At 38.4% G+C, this 15,898-nt stretch overlaps 2 protein-coding genes across 2 annotated transcripts; both read right to left on the reverse strand.

The window, feature by feature from the left end:
* Nucleotides 1-321: 321 nt before the first annotated feature.
* On the reverse strand, nucleotides 322-10,155 carry matn3a (matrilin 3a). Its single transcript, XM_079888761.1, has 6 exons — nucleotides 8,963-10,155; nucleotides 7,232-8,266; nucleotides 5,991-6,566; nucleotides 758-856; nucleotides 530-599; nucleotides 322-459 (listed from the first exon to the last, which is right to left on the reverse strand). Exons 1-5 carry the CDS (start codon nucleotides 9,117-9,119, stop codon nucleotides 544-546), a joined length of 1,923 nt encoding a protein of 640 aa, XP_079744887.1. The 5' UTR covers nucleotides 9,120-10,155; the 3' UTR covers nucleotides 322-459; nucleotides 530-543.
* A 384-nt stretch (nucleotides 10,156-10,539) lies between these two features.
* laptm4a (lysosomal protein transmembrane 4 alpha) lies at nucleotides 10,540-15,434 on the reverse strand. The gene is made up of 7 exons (XM_079889510.1): nucleotides 15,164-15,434; nucleotides 14,056-14,176; nucleotides 13,784-13,860; nucleotides 12,999-13,121; nucleotides 12,818-12,913; nucleotides 12,614-12,712; nucleotides 10,540-11,628 (listed from the first exon to the last, which is right to left on the reverse strand). The coding sequence occupies exons 1-7, from the start codon at nucleotides 15,287-15,289 to the stop codon at nucleotides 11,554-11,556; spliced, it is 717 nt and encodes a 238-aa protein (XP_079745636.1). The 5' UTR covers nucleotides 15,290-15,434; the 3' UTR covers nucleotides 10,540-11,553.
* Between the last annotated feature and the right edge of the window lie 464 nt (nucleotides 15,435-15,898).

Raw genomic sequence — 15,898 nt, forward strand, 5'->3', positions numbered from 1 at the left:
TTTTAATGTAATGAATACTATTGATTAAATTGCTTGATTATAAATATTGTAGATTACAGTATGTCTTTATTTGTACTTGAGAGTCTACATAAGATTAAACAATAATAATATTGAAAATGATTCATTTTTGACATGAACATGGGCAATAAAAATGACACCTTAGATGAGGATGCAAAGCAAAACAGATTACAATAGATTGCATAATTAAGTCTATTTAAATGAAAAGATTTCTACTGTCCACATCATTACACATCATACACAATCAATACATCTTGCATTGTTTAATATTCATTTATATTTGAACACAATTAATAATCATTTCTGGAACTTTTCAGTGATCTGTGAACATGTGAAACTGTGCTCCAGGTGTTTTGAAGCCATAAAGAGGTTCATGAGATCACTGTGGCCTGTGATGAAGCTTTGCTGATGACTGCTGAAAGCTCACAGAACATGCGGACCCTGATGAACAGAAGTAAAGTAAGACTGCTTTTAAAATCCATCAAAATCACGTCAGAGAATCACTACTCACCAATAGTCGCTCCGTTACATGCGTCCCAGCATGTTTTCCATTTGCTCAACCTTTCTTATGACAGCAGCAAGTATAACGGCTGTTAAGGTTAAAGGGTTTAAAAGGCAACATTTCCAGAAACAAATATAAAAGTAAAAAAGATGGCAGAATTTACATTTCTGGGTGAATTATTGATTTAACTTGCAATGCATTATGGGAAATGTAGTTCCACTAAGACAGAAAGGATATTTCTGGCGTTGAGGTCCTGTAGGGAGGTTTGTGTCTGCCTCTGGAAAGCCAGTCGGGCCTCACACATGCAAGGGTCCTGAACAATCTCCACCTTCACCTCTTCACATCACAGTCAAACAAGAAATATCACAGAAATACCTCGCAAAGGGTGATTTGAATTAAGGGTAATAATTACAGAGCAAATTATCTACCCCCAACTCCAAAGTGAAAGTTATTTCATAAAGTCTTTTAGCAACTATGTAACACCGTGCAACACAGTTTATGCAATGTTGTTCATTTCTGAATTTCTCACAACATTGTGAGAGTGTTACATATTATGGGTTTACATCGATGTTGAATCAGTGTTCAATTGACTCAACATGTCAGAAATTATAAGACACTGACAGATGAAGCTTAGTGATCCCAGTTTATTTTAATGAATGATTTCTTTAGCTGATTTTAATGATTAATTCCGCTTTCCCTTCACAGGAAAAAAATACATTTTAGAATATATTCAAATAGAAAACAGTTATTTAAACTGTAGAAATAATATAAAAAAATATTTTTGATAGCCTTGCTGAGAATAAGAGACTTCTTTCAAAGGCATTAAAAAATCGGAATAATTCCAAACCTTTGACCAGTATATGTGTGTGTTAGGCATTGCCCACCACTTATTTCAAAGCCATATAATAAACCAGCACCCCCCCCAACCCCGCTATTTTCTACATCTATTGCATTCAGTGCAATATTTGATCAGAAAACACATGGTTGAGCTCTTACGTTTTTTGGAACATGTTTTCTTGTCTTCTTGCAACACAAAACCCTGCCGGCACTCACAATGATAGGAAGAATCATCGTTGACGCAAACGTGATCACATTCATGACCCAGCGCACAGTAGTCCAGACCTGCAATAAGTTAAAACTCTAGAGCCCTGAAGCTAACAAACCTCAGCAACACATACAAGACAATAGAACTATTCGATTCTTCTTAAAAGAATATTACATTTTTAACAACAAACATATTTATATAATCTTCAGCTGGCTAAAGAAACCTATCATAAAATGGTATGATGATAATACCATTTATGAAGGTCTGAGACCGAAAACTCACTGGCACTACCATCACCATCAGCATCACTGGCTTTGAAGCATGATCTTGTGTCCTGCATCAAGACAAAGCCAGGGGGACATGTGCAGTAATAGGAAGAACCGCTGGAGACGCAAGTGTGTTGGCAGTCGTGGCCCAACGCACAGACATCCGCACCTGAAATAAGCCATAGCGATGGCCAATAGGTCCGGGATTATTTTTTTTCTACTTGACTTTCAGAAAATCCATTGAGACATAGGGCTGGGCGGTATGATGATAAATATCGTTACCATGGTATCGTTAGAGATTTTGCTATATCGGGTATATCGCGGTATGCATTAGCACTATTGACACTTCAACATGTCAAATCAGCATGTGAAATGCATGAATGAGAGTTTAAACAGTGGGACGTGCTTGATGTTAAAAAGAGTTATAAGCGCAATACATCCTGAAAAGGATGACTGGCACACTGCTAAAGTGCACACACAGAATAAAGTGCGATCACGAATTCAGTTCTCTTTCACGTCTTACTGCGCTTGAATGGTCGAATTATGTCAAAATGCCCGTTGTGTGGCATATTCATGTAAACACAGCTGGTTATGTCTAAAGGAAAACTTAATTAGTTCAACTCATATTTTTGTTATATTGTATTTTTCCTATTATTTGTAATTTGCTTATTTTTAATAACAGAAATTAGATAGCACAAAAATAGCCTGGGTTTCCCCATACTGCCTTGAGCGCAGGGCGATTTTATTCACGCTGCTAGGCAGCCTGGATACCATGGACCAGATTTTCCCCTCAAAAAGGGAACCAATCACAGAACGGGGAGTGAGCAGCAAGACGATGACGGCGTCTATGCGACACACCAAAGCAGTTTGTTTATATCTATGGGTCCAACATGGCATCAGACGCGAAGTTACCTTTCGATGCAGCCTTAGATAGTGTTCTAAGTAGTTTAGAACGCAAGTTTATTTCGTCTTCTTCCTCGACGAATTTCTGTCGCTCTACATACGTCATCTGGTATAATTGAAACGACTGGCTATGAGCTACGTACAGGCGCATTTGATAGACATTCGTAGCGCCCAATAAACGGCTCTGGGCATTCGTAAACCACGCCTCAAATACAAGAAAATGAACATGTGGTTCCCAGACCACGTCTCAATGAGAAGAGGTCTGACTTTAGCCAGGCTAGCACAAAATAGCTATATCATGGTATATATCCTTTATCGTGAAATAAATTTCTCACATCGTGAAATAAGAATTTGGTCATATCGCCCAACCCTATTGGGACACATTGCTGCAAAGTTAAAATTTTAAGAACTTTTTGTTAAAATAATATTAATATCCAATAGCAGTCGGATCACAAACTACTTGTAATCGTTTGATGGAATTTTTATTTGATTTTCAGATCACAAAATGGCATGAATAAAGTCATAGTCATTTCTGATCGTAACTCACTAGCACTACCTTCACCGTTTTGGTCGCCATCATTGCTTCTGTTTCGGTCACCCCTGTGTACTCTGTCACCAAGCCCGTAAGCACCAGCGCCTCTAATGGAGCATGTTTGCATGTCATCGTTCAAGATAAAGCCTGAGCGGCACTTGCAGTGATAAGAGTCGCCACTGCTCACACAAATATGTTGACAGCTGTGTCCCATTTCACAGGCATCCATATCTGGAACAATCCATAGGACATAAACACTGACAATGCTGTGCACGGTAAAAGTAAAACATCAGGGATTTTTCCATTGCAGGGTTTGGGGATTCAAACAAAGAGTGGAAAATGTCATCATAGCACTGCCAAGCTTACCTTCTCAATAAACTAGTTCAATACTAACATCTTCAATGAAATTGAACTTCACACTGCATACAATCCTATTCTTAATGAGTATTTTTTCTTCTTCAGGTTTTCTGGTTCATATAAAAAATACCCAGATTTACTTAAGAAGCAAGACTGCATTAAATATTAAGACTTATTTTCAAAGACCGTATTTTTGATACGACTGCATTTTACCTTACTGTACCGGAAGAATTTTTCACTCATTTTAAGTAAAAATTGCAGTAAGACAAAATACACTTATATTCAAGATAAAACCTATTAAAATGAGTCTTGATATTTTATGCAATGTTGTTTTTCAAATAAATGTCTTGTTTTACTGTAAAAGTCAAGCAAAATTTCCAGGCATTTTCAAGCCAAGATGTAACCAATACACCTCTATGCAATCTGCTCTATTGGCCCCAAATGAAATATTATCTGCCTCTAATAAATTAGCTATGGTTTGTCATCTGTCTCAGATTTACAGCAACACTGACACTGATGTTATTGCTGTACTGTTCTGGCAACGGAATAGCACAGAACAGTAAAGTCCACGGTAATTCAACAGTGATTTTGAATGGGTTGAATTAGTGGCTAGAATTCAGCTGCTAGTGAGAAAAATAATGTTACATTGCACACACATAACTAAATTACAGCTCTGTTCCAAAACCCAATGAACTGCCAAAAGCATTTTAAGGCACAAAGGCTGTTCCAAAACATCAGCCACAACGAGATTATGCTGCCTTCTAAAATACATAATTTTCCCCTAAATCTGAGGCAGCCGCCCATTCAAGACATCGACGACTTCAACAAACATTTGCTTTTCTGCTTATTGGAGATTTGCTTTGTTAGCTTAGCATGTTAGCATCTTTTGTGTTGTCTCCCATTTGCTTCATGTTCAGAGGGCTATTTGTGTGACATGAGTAGAGTGATCCAGATCAGTCACTTTTGAGTTTGCATGAGGAGTTGTCTGAGGAGTTGTAAACAGCAAGGCAGCTCACTAGGTTTTGGAACATCTTCATGTAACCTGTAACTTAGCACACACAATAAGATAAATGAATCATAGACTGCCATCATATGATATCAAGTAATACAATCCGAACACTTGTAAAAAGCTGGCAAGCAATTGCTAGCTAAACAGGTTAGTCAAATAGAATTGCAAGTATTGTCGCAATGTAAGCATTCTCTATTATTGAGCTGAAATTAGTCACGGTTAGATAAAATCAAATATGTTTGTACTAAGTATGTCTTCAAAATATAAAGTTAAGCAGTTAGCATAATCTTCTGGCTCTTACGTTTTAGGGAACATGTTTTCTGGTCTTCGTTCAAAATATAGCCCTTCCGACACTTGCAGTAAAAGGAGGAGCCACTGCTGACACATATGTGCTCACAGTCATGTCCCATGGCACAGGCGTCCATACCTGGAACAAGCTTTCATTACTCGACTGAGTGATGAGCCACTCTAGCAAGATTAAGTTAATGGGCAACTGCCTGGATTTTATTACATCTAGCTTTTAATTTTGGTGTGGGGGGGGGGGGGGGGGGGATTGTTTAAAATATCTGCAAAGTCCCTAAAGACACACTGGAAACTTTATGGGAGTTTTATTGGCTCTTATGTGATGAAATTACTCAGCAAATTTGATGCCCTTAGTTTGCATAGCATTTAGCATTTATATCAATATGTTATGGTGACTAGCTGACAGCTGCACTAAGCAAATTGTTTGTTCACTCTGAAGGCGTAACTAGCAAGCACTTTTCTAGCGCAGCCCTTGATTGAGCAATTTTAATGTCCAAAAGATCGACTCTCGTCCTGAAAAAGACAAACAATTTTAATTATCCACAAACAGTCAGTCAAATATTCAAAGCTCTCAATTATCTGAGGTTTCTATGAAAAACATACTTGAAGCACACTAGTCTAACAACAATTGTGAAAAGACATTGACAATATTAAATTTCAAAAGCGTTCCATTCCAAGACCTTCATTCCACAAAAATAGGATGCAAAGCACATATATAAGCTGATTCAAAGCATTCAAATGAGCCAAACTTAGAAGAATGCTTCTTTGAATGATCGGTGGACTTTATCAGCACTCACATACTGAAGAAAAATTTCCTTCAGGATATGTTGCGATCCGACGATTCAAACTTCTGGAGAACACAATAATCACCTTGAAAGTTCTAATGCCAAATTATCACAATGTATGTTGAATTGAAAATGAATTTAAATTTGGGGTTCAGAGCCAACTGGTTTCCAGAGAATGAATCATCACCCACTCCCAAGGATTGAGATATATATCCTGTAAAAAAGAAAAAAAGAGAGCCCCATCTCCCCTTTTCTTTGCATTAGCCCTACCACACAGCGTCTCCCGAAACTTCGAGGTGAGCTTCTCAATAACACCGTAGGTCTCCACGTAGAACACATGGTCCTCAAGTGGATTGCTGGCCATGAGCTTCAGTGACCCCATGTCAGCCCTGTCCACTCCAACGGCGTAAATCTCAATCCCTGACGCCCGTGCTGCAGCCGAAACCTCCTCGACTTGGTCTTGAGGACGTCCGTCGGTGACAATGATGGCAACCTTTGAGATGTTCTTCGATTTAGGCCGCGCACCTGACTTTTCGGTAAAGGCTTCATCCATGGCTTTCTTGATGGCCATACCAGTCATGGTTCCTGCTGCCAAGGGTTCGATGCGGTTGATGGCTTGCTTTATCGTGTCCTTCGTAAGATGGTTTTTCAGCAGGAACTCGATTTTGACAGTGCTGGCGTAGTTCACCACTGCGACACGTGTGGCATCGGGACCAACATCAAGAGTGTCCACCATGTCAGCCAGGAAGATCTTGACCTTCTCGAACTCACCTGGACGCACACTACGTGAGCTGTCAATGATGAAGACCAGGTCCAACGGGCGGCTCCTACACTGTGAATCTGTTGCTGAGAGTTCAGTAAAAATGAAGCACTTTAGAAGTTGCGTTACTCAATGTCCATATGATATAATGAAGACTGGTCTTTTAGTCTATTAAAGGATTAGTAAAACAACCAGATTTAGAGTTGACGGTGATCCACTGGAATGGTAAATATGAGTAAAGCATATACTTTACATGCAAACAGTTAGATTACATTAGTCAGTTAAAAAATATTGAGTGTGGTCGCTTTTAAAATATCCCATTGGACCTCAGCAAAATGACATACTTCAAACCACTGGAATGCTAGAATGCCTCGGGAATATGAAAGGTCACATTTTCTGATCTGTAAGATGCCTTACATCAGGAATCAGGAACAAATAATCGGCCCCTAATGTCATTTTGCTCCATCCACCCATGAAACAAAGAACCCTTAAGATCCCTACTGCTTTTATGTAAAAGGTGTCCAATTCTGCCCCTGAAGGGCCACTGTCCTGAGAATTCATCTCCGATCCTTATTAACACCTGAACCAGCTAATCATGGTCTTCAGGATTACTGAAAACTTCCAGACAAGTATGTTGGGGCAGGTTGGATCTAAATGGCAGGACATTGTCCCTCCGGGAGCAGGATTGGACACCCCTGCATGAATAGATGGAGGGTTAAACCAAGCAGTAGAATTATTGATGGAATTATACCTGTCGACCCTGTGATGGCTATCCTGCCGTGGGTAATAATCCTGCCTGGTGCCTCTGGTAGTGATTCTTGTGGCACAGTGGACATTGGTGAGAACTGTGGTGGGACGGTCTGAAGATGTGCTTCTTGTGTCAGATTGGATGTTGACAGAGATTGGGATGAGATCTTTTGATAATATGGCCCTGATCTATGAGTGGACATTGGCACAGGCTGGGATGAAGCGCTTTGGGGATTGTCCTCTGATGTCAGTGTGGATGTTGGCAGGGATTCGGGGAAGGCACCTTGGGCATACGGCTCTAGTGTGACTGATTGGGATGGGATTCTTTGAGGATTTGGCCCTTCAGTATAGGTGAACTTTGGCAAGGGTTGGGATGAAGTGCTCTGGGAGTATGTCTCTGGTGTAAGGGTGGATGTTGGCAGGGATTCGAAGAAGGTACTTTGAGGATATGCCTCGGGTGTGGTTGGAAGGGATTGGGGTGAGGTGCCTTGTGAATTTGCTTCTTGTGCCAATTTTGACAAGGATTGTGGCATGGATTTCTGAGGCAGGGAGAGGTTCAAAGATTGTTGGGCTGTAAAAGTCAAGGAATGCGTCATTGATGGCTTTGATGGCTGAAAACCTGTCTCAGGAGCAATTGTCGAAAAGGTTGGTTGGTTATTTGTTGATCGAACCACTGATTTCTCTGGACCTGAATACTGTTGTTGTGGAACAACAAGTGGCTGATTTGACACCACCGCAGAAACGCCTGTCTTTTCCCCTGATTCTCCTGTAACTAAAACTGTTTGTTCTGGATCTTGAACTTTTCGACAAACTATTGGCGCCCATTCACCTTTCAGCTGTTTGAGTGCCACAGGTGGAGATTGGTATTTATTTGTATTATAAACTTTTGTGGTTGGTATGTCTTTTAGCCAGTCATAAACTTTGAGCTGAGAAGGAGCTGTGGGTCCTGGATAACCTACTGGGATAAGATGGGGTAAAATCCTCCTCCTCTGTTTGTGAGGGCGATCAGGTCCATCTAACCAGTATTTAGTCCTGTACACTACGGACCATCAGAAGGTTGAAGAGGAACAGGAAATTAGGCAAACAGAACGTCAGTCAAACAAATACAATTGGCATTGTTTGCAATACATGCCCCAAGTCCTCATTGTTAAACATTTAAAATACATGCCACTCAGATATCCCACGAATGCTTTTTCTGTAGCATTCATGCACTTTTTTATGCATGCACAAGGGATGGTTCGCACAAAAATATTATGTCATTATTTACTCACTCTCAAGTGATTCTAAACCTGTATGTATTTCTTTCTTCTGTGTTAACACAAAATATTTTTCATTGACTTTGAATGATTGGACAAAAGAACAGTGAGGCATTTTTCAGAAAAATGTCTTGTGTTCCACAGATGAAAGAGTCATACGGGTTGAGTAAATGATTTTGATATTTTTGGAGTGAACTAGCCCTTCAATGCTTAAATGTGGATGCATTTTATTTTCACATAAGCTATTATTAATGCAATAAATATATTTCTAACATTGTGCATTTAACTATGAATTACACACTGTTATGTAAATATTTTTTTGTAATGCATCTAGTAAAATAATGAAACCATAAATGTTCCATTGCTGTGATGCAGTTTAAGATACAATGCAAACACTGAAAACGTACATAATACATAACTTAGTCAAACATGTCAATTGAAACTAACATAGGCCTAGTGGTTTAAGTTCAGAAACCTACCTGCTGGGCTCAATGTCCGGTGTGGAAGCGCATGATTTCTTCTTTGTGCATAACTTTGGGCCAAAATGTAGGCTGGATTGTTAAGGTCATAGGATTCACAGAGATCCACCAGCAAAAGAGAAAAGCAATATACCAAACTCCCAATGAAGGACTTCATTGTTTCTGCGTTCTTCTCAAGTCTGCTTCAGGTTTGTGTGCGGTCCTCTCGTCTAACTGACACCAGTATGCTTCTGACAGCATCCTAGACCGCACATTTAAAGGGTTGGATGTCCGCAAGAAACTTGTCAGATTTTTGTCCAATCCAAATAAAGGAGGGGGAGCCCCACCTCAAATTACCAGGAATCTGAATTACACGTATTAGAACATTGCACAATAGACCTCATAAAGGATGCAAAACATTAAAGGGGACATATCATGCTAAATCCACTTTTTTAGCCCTTAAATGCATTTTGTTGTATATTTGGAGTGTTTAGAAGTACAGAAAAGTTGAAATTATTCTCTTCAGGTGCTTCGTTGATATCTTCATATTCTGTTTTGGCCTTATTTTTCAACCTGTTCCGATTTTTCTGTTATCTATGACGTTTTGTGAACTATTACGTCACAGTATTTGCAGCGGAACTGCAAAATAAGGACATTGACTTCCAGCCCAACACTTCGAGTAATCCGCCATTTTTATTTCTCGCTGCAATTTTGTAGTCCAAGCTAAAAGATGCAGAAGTTACGAGAGGGTAAGTTAAAATGTTCTGTTGTTGGATGTAGTAACCCACACGCTTCATTACACCGTCTAATGTAGATGAACTGCCGCGCTTGTGACAGGGCGCATGTTTAACTGAAAGAACGAGCAGAGAGAGAGAGACCCGGTCACGCACACGCACTCTCTCTCTCTTCGGAGCCAGGCGAAAGTGTAAACAAGACACCGTCTCCAAACTAGATGCTGTCTTGCTCTCTCTCCCTCGCACATATTAATCAAAATAAATTGACACGGTGGTAAAAGGTCGGAAGACCAAAGTTTCATGTGTAAATACAGTAACACACCATTGCGATACATCCATATGAAGACGTTGTTCTGCAGGTTTGTCGTCTTCATTTTCATCTCGCTCCGGCTCCGACTCTGGCTCGAACATGTAAGGCTGGCTGGACAAGTCTTCCGTTGTTGACATTTTGTTAATAACGTGTGAATAAAAAGTTTCTGTGCCGCTAGATAATCGTATCTCTGCTATCAAACTACAAAAATGGCCGAACGGGGTGGAGTTGAACCGAGTGTCACCTCTGCATCCTGGAGAGGGGGCGGGGTATGAAGTGTCTCAATTGTATTTAAAGAGACCGCACCAAAACGAGTTGCTCTCAGACGCACATCAGAAAAGGGGTAGAAAAGGGGCCTGTGGAGCTATAATAATGAGGAATTCAGACCCAAGCATTGCAGTTCCGCTTTATATAGACTACAAATGTATGATTTATATGTAAAAAGGAACGATTTAAAAGCATGATATGTCTCCTTTAAGGCAGTTATTCTAATTGCAAATTGAGTAATACTAATGAACCAAATGTTAATTGTAGATAAAAAGTCTGATAGCAGATTCAATGTTTTGAAACGTTTATTGAAGTAATTAGATTCAGAACATGTACAAGAAAAGAAACGGACCACAAAATAAAATAACATGCATCCATTGATTTACACAACACTAGCAGTTTTCTTTTTTAATTCTAAATCATTGTCATTCATGTGAGGAAAGTTTCCTCTTGTGTGTTAACCAGCATTACCATGACAACAGATCACTGTGACAGCTGCATACATGATGGTGCACAATGGCTCAATGGATGGAAAACAAACAAACACACACACGCACGCACACACAAATTATATAAACAAGATAAAAAGTGCTTTGAGCTTTTTCACTTTTGAAAGGATGTAAGTCCTACGTCCACAAATAAAAGTACACAATGGAAAAAATATATCTTTTAACCATCACACTGGATTGTCTAAACATTTTTAATCTAGCAAAACAGATTTATTAGCCAAGGGTGGTGATTTTTAAATGTAAGTACCCAGTCAATGTTGATTTTCACTACTAAGACACCAGGAACAAAATATAGCATTGAAAAGCATGGAAAAATAAAGATCTCACGGTGGCAGGTAAAGTGAAAGCTTTCATTGGTAAAAACATCATTTTAGATAATCTGCCCCATCTCAGAATCATTTCATTAGTGATTGACTATCAGTTAACTATATAATTCTGTCGTAAGCACAATTTATTGCAGAGCCCGAGTCATGATGTCCACAAAAGAGAATGGCATTTCATATCTCAGATACAACACTAAGTAATTAAAAATAAATCCCGCCACAAACGATCTCTTCCCCAACACTGTACCGCTTCAACTGTTTTCCTATAGTTTTACAAAAATAGATCTGCAGTGACGAGCTGTTACAAGAGTCATGCGAAAGAAATAGTCATGGGTAAGTCTAAGCTGCTGATGTGATGAGTGGATGCTGGGAGTCTAAACGCCTTCCAAGTGTTGGGATGGAAGGCGGGATCGAAAGGCAAAGATGGGAGTCTGCACTGGCTTTTACTGACGAAACCATTCGGGGGAATTCAAGCTGGCATGTAGGGAGGAGGTGGCTCCTTCGCTGGCATTGTCATGGCCATTTCATAGGTGGGAAGGATGTACTATGATAAAAAGAAGACACCGTTAAAATAAAGCCAGTCTGAGGTCATGTACCACGAACAAAACCACACAGCACACTTTCCTTTGGTAACAAGCAAAAAAAAAAAAAAAAAAAAAAAAAAAAAAAAAACTGTACAGCTGCTGGACTGTTAAGGAGTCTAGAAAAAAACATTGCTCAAAAGCTCTTTCAGAGGCAGAGAGTGCCATCTACTGTAACAGTGTGTAACGTGTATTTGGATATAACTAATGAGAGAGGATATTAGGATGCTAAAAATTAAATCACTGTACAGATCAGTATTATTATTAGAATTATTTTAATCAAATATAAATATTAGATGAAAAACTTGAATGAAAATTAGAAACTAAGTCAAATAAATAAGTTAAAGTACTAAAATTACTAAACCTAAAACTGAAATAAAAATAAATTAAAGCTATATGGAAATGAAGAAAAAATAAAAACTAATAAAAATGACAAAAGCACAACAAAGCAAAAGTTTAAATAAAATTAAATTATTTTAAAAACCTAATTCAAATTATTAGTAAATGCAGTATACAGATTAGTATTTATATAGTAGATAAATAATACTAAAATAACAGAGAACAAAGAAAGAAAGAAAATATTCTAATAAAACAAAAACTTTCTGAAAAAGTTCTGTTAATAAAATGGCAAACCGAAATGTGTTCGTGAAGAGGTTTGGATTGCAAAAAGTGGGCGTTATATGCTACAATGGAGCAATGTATTGAAAAACAAGAGAAAGATGTTTCAGAGGCAAAGACAACCATGTTTTTCATCAGAATAATGTAAAGTGATGAACTGTACACAATTAGACCAACATATTCTAAAGTAAATAGGGTTTCATTTATGTTGTTACATTTCATCAGATTGTATAATGCCTGTTAATGGTGTAGTGTTGTTGTATAAAATGTCATCTACTCAACTCAAAGTAGCCTAGGTTCAGACTGGGAACCCTGTTAAGATGGACATACCTGAGGGGGGGTCTCAAAAGCAGGATAGACGGCAATCTCTGGAGTGTTCCTGTTGTTTATGTACTTATAGCAGTTCCACACACAGTTGATCAAATAGGCCTGTTAAAAAAACACACAAAAAAACCCCACATAAGTTACACTCTGTAACCTGGATCTTAAAAATAAAATATGTACAGAAACATCAGGTGAGGCTCATATATCTACCTTGAGGACGATGAGAATGGCAAAAAAGATGAGCACAAACAGAAGGAGACAGCTGGAGTCCAGAGAGAGCAGGTTGTCTTTGTAAGGGAAGTCCGGCTAAAAAAGAGACAGATTTTAGGTTACATGTTTTTAAATGAGCTTCTAGTGTCAGAGGCTTGCGACAGACAGAGGGCAGACTGACCAGCTGGTCCAGGTAGTCCTTGATTCTGGGCAAGTACGTGAGCGAGCTGATGGCCACCAGACAGCTCAGTGCAAAGTCAAACAGCTGGTAGCAAAAGAACGGGATGAGCCAGCCATCACGATTCTGTGCCAGAGGGGAAAATAACAGTCATGTCATAGACTGTTTCTCACCATTTTAATGCTGATGCAAACCTGTAAGACTCCAGGGAATACTGAATCATCCAGTTTTGAGCAAATAAAAGGAGAACTCAGAGAATGCCTAAAATGGAAAGGGAGCTATTAGCAGATCTGACAAGGCTGTGACTCTACTGGAACAGCATTTCACTGCCTATAAGGCCTAACATTTGCGGTCAGAGGATACTCAGGGTCTAAAACACAGTTAAAGCTCAATGTTCACTCGAGGTATCAAGCTCAGGTATGGCAAATATGCATTGGCAACAGTGAACTCATGACTTCACAGCAGAAACTACCATACAACAAATGCTCACAGATCCAACCTGTTTTTTAAAGATGACATCAAGCAAGACTGTGAAATACAGATGAACACAATGATGAAATGCATTATTCTCACGTCACAATACATTAACCCAACTTACTCCGCATTGATAGTAATAATGGATGAAATTCGGTGCATTGCCTTTAAAAGTCAGAGAACGTTTACCATGTTTAAGTCCTTAGTATATGTGCATCATGACATGCCTATTTACAATACCAAAGAATACAATTTATTGTGTTCAACATCAGATATTAAACTACTAGCCAGGCATAGTAATCATTTAAACTTACAGTAATGGCTCCATACACCATCATGGCACTAATAGTGAGCATCAGAAGAGAGATGGCAAAGCCCACACAAGCGTTCTCTACAGGGGTGAAGGAGATGTTGTATATAACATATAAATACAAAAACAATATACAAACAAGTATAAAAATGTATAATTAGGTTTTATAATTAAACATTTAAATACAAATAAATATTGAAATATAAACGTGGCATAAAAATATCGCATTACAAAATATTGTATTTGTATTAATGACTGAAAAATCTCATAACATACCTGACATCCTGTCTGACGCGAAGTAATGCTCAATAACCTCATACTGCAGGTCAACAATAGGGACGTTCTCAGGGTGAGTTACTGCCACAGTCAACAGAATACCCATCAACAGGTTCACCACCTTTGGACAGAGATTATATTAGCAAAGAAAGTATAGATGGCATTGATAGTAAGACATAACACTGAAACCAAAAATGAAAGTGTAATATGACAAAGTCTGATGATTCACTGTCATGTGACTCCCTGTACATTTTGTAATTGTAATTCAGCAGGTTAAAGAAATCAAGGTCTTAAAACATATGTCTTGCACTTTTTACTAAGAATATATGTGTAACTTATAAAATTAACAAAAAAAGTCAAAAAACCAGTCAGTCTTCAATGGGTCAGGTTTTCTGAAAACACTTTGACACAATGATTTACTTCAATATTTACCATTGAGATTGGCAGAGCGATTATTTATTTATTTTTGTCGGCAAAAAGTGCCATTTAATCCAAAAGTAATCATAAACTTGCCAAGCAACACTTCATTATCGTTTATTAGTAGTTTTTTTTTGTTTAATATCTAGTTGGCATTCAACATACAAATATATAGAGCTGACTTAAACAAATATTAAATAACTTACCATCATAAACATATAATAGCTATATTATTCTAAATAATTTCCTTTAAATCACATTTCGTGCAAATTATCAACGAACTGAATTTCAACCCAATGGCAGTGTAGTAAACACAACGTCAGGCCTCAGCTAGCGGTTAGCTTGTTAGCTACATACAAATATAATAGAAAATTAACACTTAAATATAATCTCCACATCACATTGTGCTACTTCAATTGAGAGATAAGGTCCTTATAAAGCGTTTAATACAAATGTAACACGTCTAATCTCGTTTATGTGTCTTGCTTGTTGATAGTTCCAATTCAAAACATTGAGTTAGCCTAGAGGTCGTAAACATCGAGCTAACACGGCTCTGCTTACCAAAAACCACCCACACAGACGCACTTTAACACACAGACACACCTCGAAAAGAGAGGGGGAGACTGCTGATATATTTCAGTTGTGTTAAAATCTACAACACGACTTTAATTGAATGTTTTAAGCCTCGTACCATATACCAGGTACCCAGGATGATGGTTCCAGTCCGCACGTGACAGCAGCCGCAGCAGCGCGCGCTGTACAGTCGGTCTCGAGACGGCTTAAAACGCATGTCGTTCTCGGTACTTTGAAGAAACATCGAAAAAAAAAAAGAGACGAAATGAGTCTCCTCTGTCAAAAACAGCAGTTACAACAGCAGTGTTCAATCTTTCTGCAAAACTCCCCCTGACGGGTGAGAAACGATGGGGGCGTGACCACAGCTAAAACATAGCGATGCCCGACTCGGAAACGAATCGTTCTTTTGGTTCGAATCTTTTTAATGCATCGGTTGAACCGATTCACAAAAGAGGTTTGAAGTGGTCTGAATCAGACTGAGAAAAACGAGTTTTTTACTTTTCATTGTTTCTCGAGTAAACCTTTTGGCAAAATTTGATTTCTAACTAGAAACCCAATTTTATGTTTTTATTGACAGAGGTAAGGCTGCATGTAAAGAGTATTTGAGACTGTGAATAAGAAGGCTATCAAGACTTTAAAAATATGTGAGATTTAAGTATTTACTTGATATCTTTATTGCTCCTTTATACTGATTTCTATATTATCATCTCCCCTGGCACCCTGTTTTCTTGTATTTGTATATTTTTGTTTTTCAATATTTTTTGTTTTGTATTGTATGCATACTGGCATACATATTTAATACTTGAATTTCTATATTTCATGTTGCTTGAATAAAAAAAAAAACGCATCGAAC

This window comes from Squalius cephalus (genome assembly GCF_949319135.1).
Source record: "Squalius cephalus genome assembly, chromosome: 12".
NCBI lineage: Eukaryota > Metazoa > Chordata > Actinopteri > Cypriniformes > Leuciscidae > Squalius > Squalius cephalus.